The sequence below is a fragment of the Lichenostomus cassidix genome, chromosome 1Aa (genome assembly GCF_008360975.1).
Source record: "Lichenostomus cassidix isolate B80296 chromosome 1Aa, HeHo_3.0, whole genome shotgun sequence".
NCBI classification, from domain to species: domain Eukaryota; kingdom Metazoa; phylum Chordata; class Aves; order Passeriformes; family Meliphagidae; genus Lichenostomus; species Lichenostomus cassidix.
This window is the reverse complement of record NC_139480.1, coordinates 8594578-8614660: the sequence shown is the minus strand read 5'-3', so window position 1 is coordinate 8614660 and position 20083 is coordinate 8594578. Positions and strand designations below refer to the sequence as shown.

The following is a 20083-nucleotide window of genomic DNA, read 5'->3' as shown; positions in this document are numbered from 1 at the left end:
CAGCTACTCAAGACTTCATAACAATGTACAGTGCCTGTCCGCTGAGACCCAGCACAGAGAGCCAAACACTGTCCTCAGAAAATCTGGACTTGCTCTCACAGTGAGCCCTACTACCCACAGAGAGGAGTCTTGCAGCTCCAGTCACAAATGTGCACAGCAGAGCCTCTGCCTAGGCAAGGTCACCAGAGGACAAAGCTGCTAATATGTGGTGATGAGAGATCTAAGATGGTTTGTGGTTTTACACACTCGAATGTAGTTTACCAAACACCAAAGCTTTTAGTGGTGCTCTTTCAAAGCACCTTCATTTAAATTCCTCAACTTTCACATTGTTCTTGCTGCTGTTGGCTCAGGCAAATGCAGCAGAGCTCTCATGGACTCAGCGCTTCCAGTGAAGCTCCTCAGTAACACGGATGGCATCAGACCACATCCTCAAAGCAGGAATGCTCTTTGCACAAGGGATAACTTGTGGCTATTAGGAAGCTAATATGAGGGTTTTGTGGTAACTTATTGTCAGATGCTAACACAGAAAGGACAGACCATGGAGTAGAGAAGTCATTTAAAGACGCTGTTTACAAAGTCAGGAGGATGTGTGGCATGCAGGCCATGCATGATCAAGTTGTCAGCAGCTATTAACAAGGCAAGAAGCCCTATGGTCCCTCATTGATTTTGCAATGGAAATTCCCACCAAAAAGGGTTTTAAAGACATGATATTTATCAAGTGGTTTGAGTCAAGATGATCTTAAAGTAGTGTGTTAGTTATGTCAGCTAGTTTCTTCTTCTTTGAAGTGTAATCATTTTTTTATTAATTTCCCAAAGGTTAGTAAAGACAATTTTTGTGGCACAGATTATAAAACAGGCTAGAAAGTGTAAGGTTTAACTAAGCCTTCTTTTAATTTCAATAATGTACTTTTAAAAAAATTGAATTTTATTTTATTTTCTTATTTTATTTTATTTCGTTTTATTCAAAACTATTTTCATAATTAAAAAAAACTCCAACAAACAAACGCTTCCTCTACAGAATCCAACCGCTATGCTTCAGTGGTGACTTGTGTGACAAAGAGATTACAGATTTTCAAGGATGAAAGGTATTAAAGCAGCAGCAACATATCACACTTCTGTCATTTCAATACATGGGTGAAGCAGCAATGTAACACACAAAGAGACGTGCATCAAAAAAGACACACCATGTTTTTACACATGTAAATTCTTCTCCACCTCAATGGTACACTTACACCTACAGCAACAGGAGTCTAGTCCTTGTGGCTTTTTCAGTTGTTTGACCTCAAGTGTTTACTGTGAATCGTTCTCATTGTGAGAGACTTAAAACTGAATTAAAATGATGGTTTTTTTTAAGGAATTAATGATTTTTACTTGGGGCAAAAGCAAAAAGTGAAAACTTGGCAAGGCCAAGGGGACTGAGCCATGGGTGTTCTCCAGGAGGGTGGCAGTGATGCAGGGCCAAGTGACAGTGAGAGGAGCACAACCTCAGTTTGGGGTGCTCAGCACGTCTGGAGTCCCTGAGTGCCACCCAAGACCTCTCTCTCATCTGCCTTGGAGGCATAATTCAGCATGAACATATCTTGGGAATAACATTTTAACTCCCACAGGAAAGAGAAGGGAGAAAATGTTGATCTGTGATGCAATTATCCGTTTCTGAAGCCTTTGTTCTAAAGAGACAACAATAGTTTTGATTCCCTGTTAAAGACTAATTATATGGTGAAGAAAAGTGAATATAAAGTTCAGTAAAATTATAGCTTAATGCTCAACATAAATTAGATTTCTCACAAAACAATGCTCATGATCTATCTACCCTATTTAATTTAAAAGAGGTGATTATTATCTCCTTACAGAAAAACAAGAAAAATTAACACCTCCTTCCCATTACTGATTATGTTTTAAGGTTGTTGTATATCTATCAACACAATTAATTTTCAACTTATTTACTTGTCCCTCGGAGAGAGTAATTGGGCAACTGAGAAAACTAGTGTCCATCACAGAACAGAAAGTGAGGCTTGCAGCACGTTGTCTCCATTTAGGAATACTTTAAACTCAACCTTCTGTATTTCTTAAAGCTAATGAGAATTTCAGCTAGGAGTCTGTTTCTTCCTCTCTCAGTCACTTACCTGAAGTTTTTGACATTGATGTTTGGAAATAAAAACACTAGAAAGCCTGTGCCTTCACTGTGTAACCTGTATCTTTAGAGCTCTGGATGAGTGACAAGAACTAAATACCACAGTCTTTATGCTAAGAAGTGATGTATTAGGGGAGGAAGTGGAGCGTGGAGGCTCGGAAGACAAAAGATGTTTCTGATTTGGGGTGTTGCAGACTTTTGGCATATAGACCCACGCTACAGGCCTGCCTTTTGTAAGCTCTGAAGCTTCACAGGTGGAGCACAAGTCCCTGGGGATGCCCAAGCAGTTTATGGCAGTTGATCTAAAAGTCAGAAACCAAACCTGTTCGTCTCCACTAATGTGATTTTTCTCAGGCCTTTCAGAATGCTGAGAGATGTGTCTTTCTCTTTGCCACCTGGAAATTAAGGGTACAAGAAGGTGTCCTGAGGGCAGAGGGAACATGCTGAAGCAACACCATCAGCCAAACTCCTGACACAGCACTTTGCAGGAGGCAAATGCCTGGCTGAGGGTGAGGAATAGCTGGAGATTAACATGGCAAACATATTCCAGTGCAGGGAAAGAGGGACAGCCCTCAGCAGTATTACTGGCAAAAGCATGAAACCCCAAACTGAACAGCACTGGCTTGACAAGCATACCTTCAGCCTCTGCCTCCTGAAAGCTAAATTCCTAACATTGCTCTGTCAGCTCCATGCAGTGAATAACCCTGCCTCCAGAATCATTTGTCCACAGAAATACAATTTTTTCTGCCTAAAAAGTGAACAAGTATGTCCTTTGTGTCAAAAATCATCTTTTTTGAAAACAGGAGGAAGAACTCCAAATTTTGTACTGCCAGGTTCAATTTGAAGTGTGTCGAAGGGACTGTGTAGCTACAAAAAAAAATCTCCCTGATGTCACATCAAAAACTGGACAGGACTCTACCATAGCAGAGTCTCAGCTCTCAGTGAGGGATGTTCATTGATTTGGAAATTATATCTGCCCACACCAGTTCCCAAGGAGTCATCCAGTGGAGAACACTCTGGTAGAAATTTCCTAACCTTTCCAGTCTCTTGCAATTTAATTTCTTTGTTAAATCATTTAGATTTGGCTAAAGAACTGAGGTGATTTTGTCAAACTCTGAGAAACGTTTTGTTGGTATAATGAACTTTTACAGCTAGTGTAAAGCAACTTGACATAAAAATCCTTTAAAGTAGGATTAATGAGGGATGGCAGCAAAGAGCGAGTTAAGGTCTGGGTGGATGACTGGCTTTAGCTCATGTGTCAGGGCAGCACAGCAACACAAAATGCAGTAAGGCATCTGTAAGAGGAAGCAAAACCCCTCAGCACAACCTGAGGTATTCAGTGTGATAGCATCAGTTATGACAACCTCTTTCACTAGTAATGTGAGCACAATATGTGTTTCCAACTTAATCTAGCTTCAGTCAACGTAAGGTATTAACAGGGTTTTACCCAACTGAAATAATGCACTCTTTTGTTGTTGATGTGAAACTTAGTTCTGTTCATTAAAAAGGAAAAAAAAAGGTATTTGAAAGAACAAAGGAGATGAAAACTGTGCAGTTGCTTCAGACAGAAATGTTTTGCAATATTACCTGCACTGTCAGAAAGTTGTTCTTCTCAAACATTGTTTCATTGGTTTATACTTTAATTCTGTACAAGAAAACCCTTCTTTTTTTATTTATTCACTGACAGCACTTCAGGAATATTTGAAATAATTTCTGTGACTTTTAAGAATGAAAATTTCATTGTATCAGACTCAAAATTTTTGTGTTTTTAAAAAGCAGTGAGGGAGGACTTTGCAGCATACTTGCTTGTGATACATAAACCCCAGGGAGAGGAATTGGCAGAAAGTTTAACAGAAGTATTTAAAAAGTAATAAAAGGAAGAAATGCAGTAAAAAATATAGGTCCTGCAGTAAACGGGAAACTGGAATTTTTTTAAAAGAATGCTTTCTACCAACAGGTCTGGCAAAAAAATATTAAAGTTGACAGTATGTCAAATATGGAAAAGAACTGGGTATTGATAATGACAACCCATTTACACAATCTTGTGAAAAAAGCTGATGACTCACTAGTCCATGTAAAATACCACATAGAAAGGTTCTGTACCTTCCTCTCTCATGGAGCTTTTTTCTGCCTTTACTGGAAGTTGCTTTACAGAAATAGGAGAACAGGACACAGAGATTGAAGGAGTGGGTAACTGAAGCTGTGCCCCATGACTACCAAATTTTACAGTGTGACAAATGTTATTATAAAGCTCAGGAAATATGAATAATCTCACTGACATCAGTGGAACACTTCTTACTTACAAGGATATTGAATTTTGCTCAAACAGCAGTAAAAGAATCAATAAACACGAAACCTCAGATATGTGGCAATATTCACAGATAATGTATTATCACTGAATGCTTGCAACTATTTCATAAGAGCTGTGCAGTGAATGGAAAAAATATGTAATCCAGTCTTTAAAATAACTTTTCTTCTGCTTTTTCTGAATGATCATCTGTAAAAAAGCTGGCACTGAAAGGTTATCTTGTTTCTGCTTACACCAGCTTCTCTAACAAAATCTTCTTCCAAATCTTGCTGTACTTACCTTAACAGAAATCTTTAAAGTCTACCAAGAGGGAATTAAATTTATATATATATAGATAAAGATATGTTAAGAATACACTTTCCCATAATTCAGGAGCTTAACAATAACAAAGGCCAGCTAATCACTTTAAAAGGTAAATCAGAAAGGGAACCATTTTCTCTTCATTTACACAATGTGTTTATGAAAGCTCTGTGTGCTCTGGAACATCAAATTCTGCTGGGTGTTATACAATAAATAGTAGTCTCAAAGATTTACAGTTTAATTCTTGCCTTTGAAAGAGATCATTTTCTCTGCTAACACCACAAGGCAGCTCACCTTACTAACGGAAACATTCAGCCTATAGACACCAGTGATCTCAGAAGAGAGTGAAAAAGAGCTAAAAAAGGCTTATCAGCTGCAGTTTTGGTGGGTCATTCTCAACAGTCTTTTGGACAATACTGCTACAATGGAGACTGATATTGAGATTCTTAAAAGAAATTTTACAACATTTCAATAGTACTGTATGATATCCGATAGTACACCAGCACATCATCTTAGTTATTCATTGCTTCTGACTATCAGCTGTTAGCTGGGATCACCTGTATGCTTTGACCTCTTAGATGCCACTATAGACTTTACCATATCTTTTTTTTTTTACTGTAAGGAATGTAAAAGCACTTAGCTACATGTTTAAAATAATCAAATTTATGAGCCACCTTTCAAAAAGGGTGGATTTATACAAGCCCACAGAATTCAATGGAATAGCAAAGGGTGGGATATTTTTGACACCACTTTGATAACTAAAAGCTAAACATTGAAACCTGAAATAAATAGTATGGGGCATTCTAAATATCAAGGGTAAAAAGAAGCACCAGTTTGGCAATGCAACAAAATGGGAAGTTCAGGATGTATTGCACTGTCAAAACTTAAAGGCATCAAAAAGAAACCATTTGTCAAGCATTTTGTGTGTGTCTACTATCTGTTCATCATATCTGATAACTGCAATTCTGGGAATTCTTCATTTATTTTCTTTTATTCAGTCCAACATGCTGCCTTTACAAGGGAAAAATAAGTATCCATTTGTCTCTCCCATTTGTCCTTTTCTCTTCCTGTTTTCCCTTCCTTACACTACAGCCATGAATGCGGCTCTGTGGCCTAAATGATGCTGTTGGTGACATTGGTTTCACCCTTTTGCTTTGCAGTGTTGCCTGATGGAGCCTGGGGAGGAACATGGGGAAGTGGCTAAAGCGGGACTGGAATAGTTTCTATTTTGGAAATGGGGATTTGCAGAACTAAATGGAGAAAAACAATTAAATGTTTTTGCATCAATGAAACCCCTGGAAATAATGAAATGTAATTTGATGGGAAATTACATGTCATGTTAAACACAGAGTTTTCTAATTAGGTGTTTCCTCTGCTCCTCTTCAAAGGCTACAGAAATATTAAGATGTCCAAAGTCACAGCACAAAAAGGTCTTCAAGATGTAACATTTGACATACCACAGAATTTCAGAAATAATGAAACTTCTGCAAGGAATTAACAAATCTGAATTTAACCGCAACAGATGCTCTATCTGCATTGTTTGTTCTTACACACTCTTTTTGTCTACCTCATCACAAAGCACTGCGTTAGGCTCAGTCCTGATCTAGTAAAGTCCACAGGCACAGCTCTGCTAAATACAGGAGCTGAAACTATATCCTTGATAATAGAGTTTAATATTAGCTTTGCCATTCTTTGCTAGTGTAACTTTCGATTGTGCTCTTGAACTACCTGAATGTGCTACCAATGTTTTAAATACATTGACGTTTCCACTTTGTTGTAAAAATAGGTTTTTAATACTACACAGTATTTAGCAATCTAGTACCAGCCATCAGTTTGATATCAGCCGTGACATTATTTAATTTTCAGAATCTCAGAGGTTAAAGCTCACTGAACTATAAACAGTTGGAAACATGGAGTGTAATCCCAAGACACAGCTCTGCACAAGCTGTAATTTAAATCATATTGCATGCTAAGCTGAAAAGGCAGTGCAGGTCCCAGAGGGCATGAATAAATCTGCAGTCACTGATTTGCCACACACATTTGTGTTGGGATTCTGTAACTGTGCAAATGTGATGTCTTCCTTTAGAGCACAGGACCTGTCATCTACTGAGATTTGTAATTAAATAACCCAAAGAACAAAAGCAATTACTCAGCCTTGCAAATATTCAGGCTGAAATGTGCACAATTTCATGAACAAAGAGAAGGGGAAGTTCCTGAGACAGAGAGAAAGGGAGGCTTTGAGTGTGTGATAATTCATCTGTGTCTAGTGCTGGTGGAGGCTTTAATGTATAGAACAGGTATTCACATACCTGGCTGACTTTGAACTAATAATTCCGTCATCACAGGCTCCACTGTGAAGGGGATGTTTCTCCAGCTAAGGAGCCAATTATGCTTCCAGCTGGCTCTGTGCCACCTCAGGTGCCGGCTTTGAGCAATCAGTTGTGTTAATTGCAAGCAACACTAAATGCCTTTTGGGACAAGCAATTCACGGTTCAGGAATGTTAGTGTGAAGGGGGTAGGTTCAGCCCCATTAGCGAGGACAAATCACAGAGTTTGCATAGGTCGAAGGCTAAGAATTGGAATTTTATGGAATGGGGGAAGGAGGTGGGAGCAGACTAAGGGGCTGTATCCTCACATCATTAACTCTGCTGGGCATCTCAGTTACTTGATGGGGTGTGGGCTATGTGGTGGTGGAACCCTAAGTATTTTCAGCTGAGCAGCTCTGTTCTCCCATTCCCCTGGGTCTGATCCAGGCCACCAGGGCTAAGATGTTGATCCAAGAGAAGATATCTCAACTGCCCATGAACTTGGTCCCCTTCACAGTAGTTGGCATTTTCTTTCTTTCTATTTGTCAGAGTGGGAAAACAATAGTTTTTAAAATGCATAGGGATTGTTTAATATAAAGGAACTATTACAAGAGTGATAACAGTGAATGCCAAAAATGGATGATGAAGGGCAAATATATGTATATATATAAATAGCCATTGAAGGAATGAAGAGTAATAATGAAATCAGATCAGCACAGCAATGAGTAGAAATCAGATCTTGGCAGCATAGGGTCATTGTCCTTTATTATCAGCTATAGATCTGATCTGTTGTATTTTTTAGTATCTATCTTTTGTCTTACTACCTGGATAACAAGCTTTAGAGAGTCATTTATTCACATGTATGGATTTATGATTTGTTTCTCCATGAGCCCCCACACCAGCACTATTTAAAAGGAGAGCCCTGCATAAATGCTGGAGGTGATGAATGGGAAGCTTGGCTTGAATCATTAGAGATAAAGGGAGTTAGTGTGTGGTGGGGAGTGGGAGGAACTGGTACAAACTTCAGTCTGCAGGTGCTTAGAAACAGCATGGAGGCTCAGGAAGTGTCTCTAATACCCTTTAGAGGCTCTCTGGTGTCCCACATGGATGTACAAAGAAAACTTCTTAAAACAAAGCCATCTTATTTCTCCCTTTAACACAGACTAAAACCATTGCCAAACACTTTTGCGTCTGAAGCTGTGAATTTCATTAAATTCAATGCTACTCGCTCAGCACTCTCTATTTTTGTGTGGCTGAAACCTTTAATTCTCTCCCCACCGCCCCGCGGCCAGCGTGCTCCAGTCACATCACACTTAACCTTTGCCTTGGCTTCTCAAAAAAGAATTTGTTTCACTCTATTCACAGCTTCAACAGTTTGGCAAACTGCACTCGAGCGCCGCGCTGGGCCTTTATATTGAACACACTAATCTGATTGTTTTTCCACTCTACAAACTTTGGGTCAACAATCAAGCTGCTGCCAGAAACTAATTAATTTGCAAACAGGCCCCATTTTCACAGGGGGAGAGCTTTTGAAACCTATGTCAGCAGAGCTGGTCACACCATGGTGACATGCATTGTCATGGCATCCACTTTTCTGGGTAATTCTCCTCACTAATTTTTCACCACACACATGAACTCAAATTACCCAGTCAACAGTAAATCTCTATTGAATGCCCACCAAACTCTGAACGTGGTGGCCTGAGAAGAGGAAATTGGTATTGACAGGGTCAAGACTCATTAAATTGATGGCTAGAGCAGAAGGAAAAAAAAAACAAAACAACACAAGAATGTAAAAAGAAAATTCGGATGTATGTCCTATCCCAATAAAGGGGGCTGTAGCAGACCCACTCCTCCTTTGTTTAAATCAATTAGTATTCTGCTGTGTGACTCCTACAAGCAGATTTCTGCTTAACTTTTCTGAAAAACTGGTTAGTGACTTTTCTGAAAAAGAAAGGAGGCACAACTTGGTAGTTAAAAGTCACTGTTTTTCAAGCATCAGAGCTCTGACGAGCTCTCACAGAGATCATGGGAAACCTACTTGAATTTGCAAGGCCCTAAACACAGAGGCTTTGTCTTTGGAATCTTGCCACCTAATCTGAACTTTCCTTTTGCTTAAAATGATTTGGGTCTTTGCAAAAATGATAATTACAAAGAAACCGCTGTTGTGTAATTTAAAGTGCGTTCTATACCAAAAGCAAAGCAAAGTGAAAACTTAGAACCTGAACACTACACCTGTCCTGGACAAATTACTCTTTTTTTCTTATTGAGATTCATCCACAGGGGAAAGGGAGAGTCTTCCTATGAACTGATGAATGGGGGTGATAGATAGATAGATAGATAGATAGATAGACAGATAGATAGGCAGACAGGTATGATCTTTTTAATCATACATTAATTGAAAGTAGTACACAAAGCTTTTTTGTAGAGATTATTGCCACAAGGACCACTGCTTGAATAATATACTGAGTCAATACCCTGAAGTGGACAGACCATCACTTTCCATCCACTGCCAACTCTATGAGTTATCCGTTGAAATAAATCCACAGAAAAAATAATCCTTTTGAGGTTTAAAAAAAAAAAAAAAAAAAAGGAAAAAAAACACTTTTTAGAGGAGATAGAATATCATTGGGACTACTTGCAGTAAAAATTGCAGGTGTTTTTTATCAGTGTGAGACAGAGCTATACTCCTCCTATTGAATGTACCCCTGGAGGGTACTCATGCAGATGGGTTTTTACACAGCTCCTGATGCTGACAGAGGCAGATGAGACTCAGATTTGTTTTTCTAAAGGATGACTATAGAAAGCAACTCACCTGGCTCATCAAATCTGAATCTGAACACCCGAATGAGATCACCAGTTTTGCCTTGTACAGAGAGGCACATTGATCTACCCACATCCAGCATCTACCCAGAGCTTGTTCTGGCTCTTTCATCCAACTGCCTTCCAGAGAAGGCAGAGCAAGGGTGATGGGAATGGCTACACTCTCAGATCTCACCCCAACATGAGACTCATCAGGATTTATTGGGCTGTTAACCTAATATATGTTGGTACGTTGGCGTTTCAATTCACCATTGAAATAAAAACCTTACAATTTAACAATTTTAAGGCATATCACAAACAGACCACTTCAGTGCACAAGACTAAGTGCAGATCTCAAACTGGCCATCACTGCCAAGTCTCTGTTTAGAAAGACTCTGCTGCAGTGATCTGGTTGGGACTGGGGTCATATCCCACACTGCTTGTTTTGAGAGCTATAAACGTCTTTCCTAAAATTGGACAATTGTCTATGCAGCAGGCAAACTTCTCTGGTCTCCAGTGGAAACAGTGAACAAAGAACTCTTGAGTTCTCCCATAGTTTTTGATCTTATATGCTCTATAAAGGGAGTCACAGAATGGATTGCATCAAAGCATGGCTTCTAATCTACACTCCCAGCTATTACATTTCTTTTGTGTGGATAGTAAGGCTGACCAAGCTAAAACCCATAAATGAGTTCATGGTTAACCATGCAATATACACATTTCCTAAGTCCAATTCCTGGGCTAACTTGTATCCTAACTTCCTGAAGCATAATGTGGCTATAGCTCAGACCAGTATGTTTACTGCTGCAAGTCTTCCTGTTCCAGGTCATATTCTCTATGGTGTAGGGAAACCTTCAAAATGTGCAGTCAGACCAGGGGAATGTTCTCTGCTGCTTCCCCTTTCCTACCCACTTTTTCCACTCCAACCTCAAAACTTGTTCGTTGGCTACTTTTATCATCTTTTGAACCTAAACAGAACAAAATCTCATCCACAGAACTGATATTTAATCAAGAAAATCACCTAATCCTAGGGGGTATGGGAGGATGAGAGAATGAGAAGATCTATTTCCTAGAATGATTTCAAACAATTTCATTTAGGCCACTTGATGGGAAGATTATATTTCTGGTTGTCTCCACCCACCATCTTCATGACCTTTCTCACATCCAGAGAAACTGTTAAGTGCATTCTCTAACTGCTACATGGTCTTGATTTCTGAACCAAATGTTTCTCTTACTTTGTATAAAGATATAGGGAACAGTTATCAGACAACTGAATCAACTGGTTCAAATACATGAGTATCTTCTGGTCAAGTATTCAGTGGGACCTTTGGCTTCCTGACCTGTACCCATTTCAGATTAGTGACAGGATAAACATCAAGTAATAACAACAAGAAGGAGGCATTCATTTTGTGACTTCAGAAATTCTATGCTTCTTCCAAGAAAAGAAAAGAACGGGTTGTAACAAAAAATGTATGGAGAAAAAGCTTGTTAGATTGCAATGAGAAAAACAACTTAAAATTCATCTCAATCTCTCAAATATGGATCTACAGACTTAAGGGAGAAAAAAAAAAAAACCTTGTAAATTGAGTTTGTGTGCCATTCTGTTCACAGTATTATGCCACCGTCACCATAGTTTCTGAGCACTTCCTAGCACTGTGTTAGGTGACATTAGCATTTGTCACACATGGAATTTATCACTGTGAAATTATTTATTACTATTCTTAGCAATGAAGATAATGGGAATGGGGGTGGGAGGAAGAATTGAGTGAGAAATGAGACTTGCATATATGGACATGTTTTGTTCCTGCAAGGGTCGGAGCTGCTCGTGCCTCTGTAAGCAGTGGTGGGAAAGTGTGGAGCTCAGTCCACACTACAGCCTGCATGATAGGACATATCAGCTGGCTAATGCAGTGCAAATATAGAAATGCATATTTTAAATGCAAGAGATCCTTTCACAGGAAAAAAACCGCCAAAAGAACAACAAGAAAAATGACATACACAAAAAAAATCCCTTCACTGTTTTCACTCATAAGGTTGTTTAAATATGTCCTTGTAAATTCAGGGGAATGCAGATCTGGAAAAGACTTCTTAGTCTACTCACTGCACTCTCTTGCAATGTCAGGCAAGTGTGCTATGTAACAATACATAAAATGTTACCTGAGTTCCTCTTAAAACCAGCTAGGCTGCCTCACTGACTATTTCTACTGGGCAGCTTTTCCTGATTTGATTCCCATCATAGTTTAAGATTTCTAATTTGAAGACTAAATAAATTCATATGCAGTTCAGATTTTTCTTTAATGTCCTCTGTTTAAATAGCTCTTTTCTTGATGGATATTTATTTGTTTTTGTAGCATCCATCTCCACCTTCCTCCAGTAAGACCTTAGATGTATTTTATGAAACAACCCCAGGTACCAGGATGGTTGGGTTCTGCCAGCCCCTTTCTACATCTGCTTGCTTGTATTTCACTGCATGCTGTATAGCTGGATTGAGAATGTGTAGGAGGTGAGCTGGAAAACGAGAAACTAGGAAGGCATTTAGGGACAAGGGAGTGGCACAGCAGAGGGGACTATGTATGGGTAGGAAAAGGGTTTGGTGTGGTTGTCCAAAGACAAATTATAGGTTCAAGGATCAGAATACGTACATATCCAAGTCTCAGCAAGAGCATTTTATTTCTAACATTTTGACACATTTAATGGATTTTACTAGAGAAGAAAAATCCTACAAACTATGTTCATTCTTGTCTTTCTATTGCCATACATTACTCAACTGTGCAATACATACATATCCAAAATCGTGTGTGTGCAATGCTAGTTCTGGTACATTCTACAAAGTGTTGTAAGTGGAAACAACACAGAGTGATGGCTACAGTTCAGTTTGAATGCCAGGAGAGTATCAACTCCATGCTTCCTGCCTTGGACCCAGTTAAATTTAAGAGGGCATTTTCTTTTTTATTGAACAGTCGCTCAGCTTCTATAATTCTCAGCTGTTTATGTAACCGTAAAGTAAAGATTACCAAGGACAATAACCTCAGGGGACTAAGCACAGTTACTACTCCACTTTAAAAATTAAGCCATGGAAAGTATGCTAAAATAATATCATGGAGTGGTTTAAACCCATAAAATGCAAGGAAATTCCAAGCCAAGTCTGGAAATCCAGACTGACAGTCTCTTGTAACCCCAGGTCTAGTAAAGAGGGTGAGCGAGATCAGTATTTCTGGGGTGCAAACCAGATTCATAATTCTAACTTAATGCAGCTTTTGTGATTTCATTTCCTTTTAGATCTTCCTCAGCCCAACCCTGCTTTGCTTTTAAAATACATGTTTATGGTTATTCATTTTACAAAATGTTAACAATTTAAGGCCAGACCCCCTGTGCTCAAGTGAGAGAAGATGAGAGCAGCTTTAAGCTCTCCTTCCACTCCTCTAATCCTCAGCTTGAAAACCGCCTTGGGTGCATTGCTTTTGCATTGCTCAGCATTTGCTCTGGTAGACTGCACTGCCAATTCTGCCTTCTTGCCTCCAGCCATGCCCTCAGCCCTTGCACGAAGGCAGTGGAGATGATGCACAGCAAACACTGCCTGCTCTGCAGCAGGGAAATCCCTGGCACCAGGAGAGGCTGTTCCAACCTGCTCAGGCCTCTATTCACATTTTTTTTTGACTGCTGCAGCAGTTCATGGAAGCAGGACCTGATCTATGCTTCCTCAAAATAGCTCTGATGGGTCGGAACTAAGAGGGGCAATGCCACATTCAAAGGGAATCATGTGCTTGCCTATGGGCAAGGTTTTGTAAGATACATGTGTAACATCTTACATTGCTCCTTATAGTAAAGCTGGACAGGAGACATTTTTTCAACTTCAGATTTCTTTTTTTGAGAGTTCAAAACTATTCTTGACCCTCACTGGGACCGAGTAAGATTGCCAAAGCTTCTTTTGTGTTTCACAGAGAGAAACTCTATGCATGTACCAGAGGAGCTAGTAATGTCCAGCGTGTGCATGAACGTACTTATAACAAAGTACATGATTCAGTCTGGGGCACTGAACTGCAGCTTTTCATATCCAAGATGACTTCCCTGAGCACCAGCTTATTTTACTGTGTTTTTGCAAATGCTTCCTTGTCACATCTGGCCAAGCCTGTATCAATAATTAAATATACACTGCTACAGTGACTGATGTATGTTTCCCTAGCTTCTAGATGAATGCCCTGACTACATGGCCATAGAATCAGTCTCCCTTGTTTTATTTGGCTTGGTGACTGTTTAATTATTTATACAAAATGAAAGCTTTAGAAGCCTGTGAGTATTTAATATTTCTAAAAGACTTAAGAAGTCTTTAAGAACTGCTGGTCAGCACCTTCCCTTGGGCTGGGCGCAATTCTCTTCCCCAAAACACACACCTTCTGCAAGAAGGTTGAGCATCTCCAGAATGTGACTGTGTGGTCTCTGTAGGAACTCTGTGTCCCTGATCAAATCCCAAAAACTTAATCACTGTGTGTAATGTTGTCCTACTTTTATGCCAGTTCAGGGCAAAATTTAATTTCTGGGAAAACTCTGCAAGCTCTGTACATCTTTACATTCAGTGTCCTCTCCTCTCCTCTCCTCTCCTCTCCTCTCCTCTCCTCTCCTCTCCTCTCCTCTCCTCTCCTCTCCTCTCCTCTCCTCTCCTCTCCTCTCCTCTCCTCTCCTCTCCTCTCATTTTTGGTACTAGCCAGTTGTGTTTTCTGCACCATGTCAGCTCTGACCTTGGCCTTAGTATGAAAAAAGAAGTTTAAAGCTCCTACTCTGACTGAAGTAAACATCAGCAAGGTTTTAGAACTGGATGCTTCACCATGTAACTGTTAAACTCTACAGAGATGAGAATTTGTCTCTAGGTTTGATCAGAACTGCTGTTCTGCAGCTTTCAGTATCTGCCCATTAGAGTAGTGGTTTTTCACCTGAGACTAGCCACACTGTAAAAAGCAACCAAGAAAGCAAACCCACCGCTACACAGCAGTCCGTGTCTTTACAAAAAAACGTGCAAAGGTCTGCAAACTTAAGGTTCAAAAATAGCTTATACAGAACTTTAAAAATGCAGTGTACATATCATCCTTCCGTGAGAGCTTGTTTCATTAAAATATATCCACTTTAAATATGTGCAAACACAGAGCTTCTTTTCTAATTATATTTTAAAAAGACAAATGACAAATTAAGAAGAATAATCAAAGGACTGGCATGCCTGCAGAGTTTCAAACACAAACAATTATCATTTTTGGATTTCCCTGTTAGATGCTGAAATTAGGAGTGCTGTGTGGAAAGGCTGCCAGGATCTTATCATTGGGAAATTAACAGTAAAGCCTCAGAGCTTTACTAGGAACAGGAATGTTGTAGTGCAGATTTTAAGCCAATCTTTCCATATTAGGAAGGTAAATGTATTAAGTTGCAGTGGAGAGAGAGAGACTTCAAAAATGTACTTAAGGATCATTCTCTATTAAATTATGGACAGTTATGAGAATAATTTCTAACTGTTTCAATTTGATTCTTATCTTGTTTTAAATTAAGTTTGAAACTTTCCATACGGGAACATAGTGCAAGAACTTTACTTAAGAGCTGGAAATCACCTTCACCCTGTGATACAAAAAATGCTGTCTTCTTACTTCTATGCTCATTTTGGACAATTCTTAAATTCAAGAGAGCTTGAGGTTCATCAGCTCTTTACATGTGACTGTCTTCTCCTCCCCACCTTGAGCACGAAGCAGCTGTGGTTTCTGCACCCTGTCAGATGCAGCCTTAGCGCTAATTTGGGAAAAGCAGTTCTCACATTTAGTGCTGAAAGACTGATAACTGAATCCACAAAGGAATGACACATTTTCAGCGATGGAGTACAGGGGCTGTGGACAATAGCTGTGCTCTCCCACTGCATAAATCCTCCTGACTCAGCCTTCATTGTGCAAATCTACTGCACAAAAGCAGATTTTGCTTGCATGATTGGGCTTTATGTCATCATGACTATCATAACAAAAGTGGGTGTTGGTTTTCTTTAACATATTATTACTCTACCAGGTATCAAGATAAATGGTATGTCTATAACCCTTGTACTTTACTGTTTCCTGAAGCCCAGAAATATTGTTTATTGTCATAATAAAATAACCCAATGAATAAAATTTTTGGGTTACCAAGCAAACACAGACTGTAGAACTTAAATGTGGTAGAGGAGGTGAACCTGTTTTCCAGACAGATAGAAGTCCACATGAATTACGGCAAAACTAAATTTAACAGGATATACATCAGATCCATGGACTTGTCATATTAAAATACAGATCCATACTTGTCATATACACACTTATACGATATGTGTATCCAATGTATGTTATATATAGAGTTGTTAATCCAACCTAGCATCTTGTGGTTTTAATTATGAGTCAGGGACTGATGTTGTTATGGATTGTATATTCAGCTAATGCGATATTCCATATGAAACTAGAAGGTCTTGACTAGCTAATAGGAAACTGTGTTTTAAAACATACTCTGCTCTTATACGTTAAAGTTTGTGTGAACAGTTTGCACTAAATTGCAAAACCACATAAGAAAGCCTGAACCTCAGCTGAGACATAAATAATATGGCTTGGAGCAAAAAATGTCTAAGAATAAAATATTTTGTGAATTTAAAAACAGGAGTGCAGATGCAAGCAGTATGTACAGCAAAAGTATAGCTAGTTAACTCTAAAAAAATTACAATTTAAATTAACTCGGCAACTATGGTTAGTATTACCTAAGTGTCAGCTTTTTCAGACAATGAATTCTCATTTCCAAAATGCTCATATCCTTGTATAGCTAAAGCCAAGTGTAATTCCATTTAAGCTATTGGAAATCTGATTTCAGTGAAACTTGGATAGAGCACTCAGATGCATTCTAAAGTATTTTGGTACACAAAGCCAAAATCAGATTTTCTCTGAAACTATCCTTCGCTCCTCAGACACACAAATAAACAACCCCAGGCTTGATTAGTTATATCCATACAATAATGTAAGCTATTCTGCCCTGCTAAACTACTGGATATTTTGAAACCAAATCATTTGGAATGCCCAAGACCCTTTTCTCTTTCCAAACGCTTGACAGCTTTGGCTTGCTGAAGAAGTTCTGCTGATTGACTTTCTGCTGGACGTGGCCACTGCTCCCTTCAACCCAGCAAAAATTAAAGCTTGCACAAGGCACAATCCTGCCCCAGGCTCTGGAGCTATTTTGTGTTGATGTGTGGCTGATGCCTCCACAAGCCTCGAGCTTCTGTCCAACTTGCATGACTGTGCTGCTCGTAGTGTCTGAGTGTGTTTTAAATTTAATCACACTCCACAAATCTCAGTGTAATTAAACCAAAAATGCTTCATTATAAATCAGTTAAACTTTTCGATTAGTCTAACTGGTTTAAGACAGAATTCTGCTCCAAATAAAAGAGTATGTATATGTCACAGATGTTGCTGGAATGAGGCTGTGTGCTAGTCTTTAATGGCTAGATGACTGTAACCAGAGAAATGTACATTTTACATACCATTTAGCCACCGGGAGTCGTGCTGCTCTGTTCTGATGGGATGGTGATGCCCTAGAGTTCGGAAAATTGCGAAGTCCCTGCCCATGAAGTCTGCTGCTGTGCCAGAGTACAGCTCTCCATCTGTGGGAGGACATAATTGTGAGCAACATTCCTCAATTTTCCAGTCATGGTAAGTCAGAGAAAGCTGTCATATGTTCATATTTCACTAATAGGGATAATGAGTAAATTACAAAACAACAAGCCATATGCAATGTATTGTCATTGAAAATAGATGATTAGACCCAATTTCTCACTGCAGAGCTTAATTGTAACCTCTTGCAAATGAGCTGTATCTGCTGACTGCTGGTGCACTTTGAAAAAATATGTCTGAAATTCTTAGGCTGGAACACTGGCAGCCAACACATCTATCCTGGCAGGTAGGAGTATGCAGCCTGAAAAAAACCTACTGAACTGTGAAATTGCCCTGCTTAGAACAGGACTTAGGACTGGAGACCTGCAGAGGTTCCTTCCAACCAACTGGGCTTATGTGACTCTGGGAACTGGAGAATCCAGCTCATTCACTCTCGGTTCAGAAAGTCCTTAGGTCCCTTCAATTTTTCCTGTCGAAATTATGTGGTTTTTCCTTCGGTTGGTTTGAGGGTTTTTGTTGTTTGTTTTGGAGGTTTTTTTGGTTTTGGTTTGGGTTTTTTAATTTTTTTTTTTCCTGAGCATGCAGCTCCTCAGAAAACAGTACATTTTACAGGAAAGACAGAACATGCCTTTCTCCTTCAGCCACCTTTGTAACTGTGGTCCTGGCAAAGGGCAACAGCTAAGGGAGAGAACAAACAAGATCATTCCCTGCTAATGTTTGACCCCTTATGCATTTCACAGAGAACAAATGAACTAAAAATTGACTTATGATACTTCAGCCCATAAATGGCACATACACAGCCCAGCTGGAGATGAACCTCACCCCAGTATGTCCCTCCTCAGCCAGCTAGAAGTGACACGGAGGAGGTAGAGAGAGAGAGAGAGAGAGAGAGAGAGAGAGAGATAGAGAGAGAGAGAGAGAGACTGTCTAAATTCCAAGGAGCAGGTCAAGTTAAATACCTGCCAACTGGTAGGGAGAGTAATAATAAGAATAATATTGTAATGAGACCCACAGAAAAAGAAAACCAGGGATCAAAGTACAACACGTAACTTTCTAGCATTAATGTAGAGCTTGCCCATGAAATCACTCTGAACTATAAATGCTAAAAATGCACTTTTAGGACTATGTTCTACATCTGTATGTGAAATGAGATAACCTACCCTGTACTGTTAATATGGAATTAAAAAGCATTATTCCTTCCAACTACTACTTTCAAGCTACCCATATTACACGGGGCCCTTGAGAAAAAGACAAGTTTGAGGATGAAATAACTCTTTCTTTACCGAATGTAATAAATTTTTCATGGTCATGATGAGCTCTACCATATCCTCATTTTAAAACACCCTTTTAGGAACGAGTTCATAATTTTCATGGCAATTTTAGGTATTTCCATGGTGGGACAACCAGATCCAAGCATGCTTGCTGGATATCACTGCCATCTTTTCCCCCAAACACTGACACCATGAAATCACCAATTGAACCTACAGTGGCTCTGCACCATATGGTAGTCATGAAAGTCAGGAAGGGTGAAAACATGATAGCGGAAAGGCGTGGAATTGAATGAATTCACAGCAGAGATTAGAAGCAAATAGACCAGTCATGCCCAGCAGGAGGTGTAATCAGAAGGGAAACAGAACAGCATATCATTAATTAACGATTTGTCATTCTTCTATGTCATTTTCAACTTTTTTTGAAGGGGAGACAATCACTTAATTATAGTGATTATTATGTACAGAGTATGCAGCTGAGATGTTAAAGATCATAAAACCTTTTTGCTTGTGAAAAGGGCTTTGATGCTATGCTTAACCTTTCTTTAACCTTATCTTCATTTTCTTGTCTTTCAATCCCTAGTGAGTTCTGATAAATCAATATAAATCAAAGTGGAAAGAAAAAACCAGCAAGACCTATTTTTCTTCTTAGTTATCAACAAATCTAAAGGTCAATCAGTCAAGGAAAAAAAAATCTATATTTAATACCATATAGTTAAAATTAAACCAAATACAGTTTGAAAACTAATTAAAATCATATATTTGAAATATTTAGAACTGTAAGGTTTTTGACACCTCTTTTTGTAAGTGGCTATATAAACACCACTGAAATGAACATATTTTCCAGGCTGGACTCAGCTCAAACCAAGAGGACATTACAAGGCTCTTGTGGCTGATACTTTTTCATCCATGGTGACAGGGTAAAAGTTTTGCCAATAACTGGCTTCAGCATGTTTGAAATGGGGAAGGGTCTGTAGAAAACTGTCTGACCTTTCTATCCTCCCTACTACAGCCCCTCCAAGTTTCAGTATACCCAGACCAGTGCCTGCAGTTTGAACTGATCTGCTGTAGTCATGCAAAAATGGGATTTTGACTTGTTCCAGACAGAAATACCAAGGAATACCATTTATTTTTGTAAGGCTTTAGATAATTTTTGCACAATTCAGGGTGAGCCTCAAGTCATGTCCCAGATGTGCACATCCTTTGAGTCAGTACTATGCAAAAGCTATATGAGGATTTTGCCTCCTGTCTAGATAGAAGTACATTCATCTTTGTTTCCCTGTGCATACCTTCTTTTGGACTGAAATTTACTCATTGCTTGTCTG

The 20083-nt window shown here is 39.2% G+C and overlaps 1 protein-coding gene across 2 annotated transcripts in view; it reads right to left on the bottom strand.

The window, feature by feature from the left end:
- SEMA3A (semaphorin 3A) overlaps nt 1-20083 on the bottom strand; it is a 245201-nt gene that overhangs the window by 44377 nt on the left and 180741 nt on the right. For both annotated transcript variants that reach the window (XM_085083330.1, XM_085083339.1), the window contains one exon: nt 17361-17480. In XM_085083330.1, the coding sequence (XP_084939456.1) occupies nt 17361-17480 (120 nt within the window). The remainder of the gene's footprint in view (nt 1-17360; nt 17481-20083) is intronic.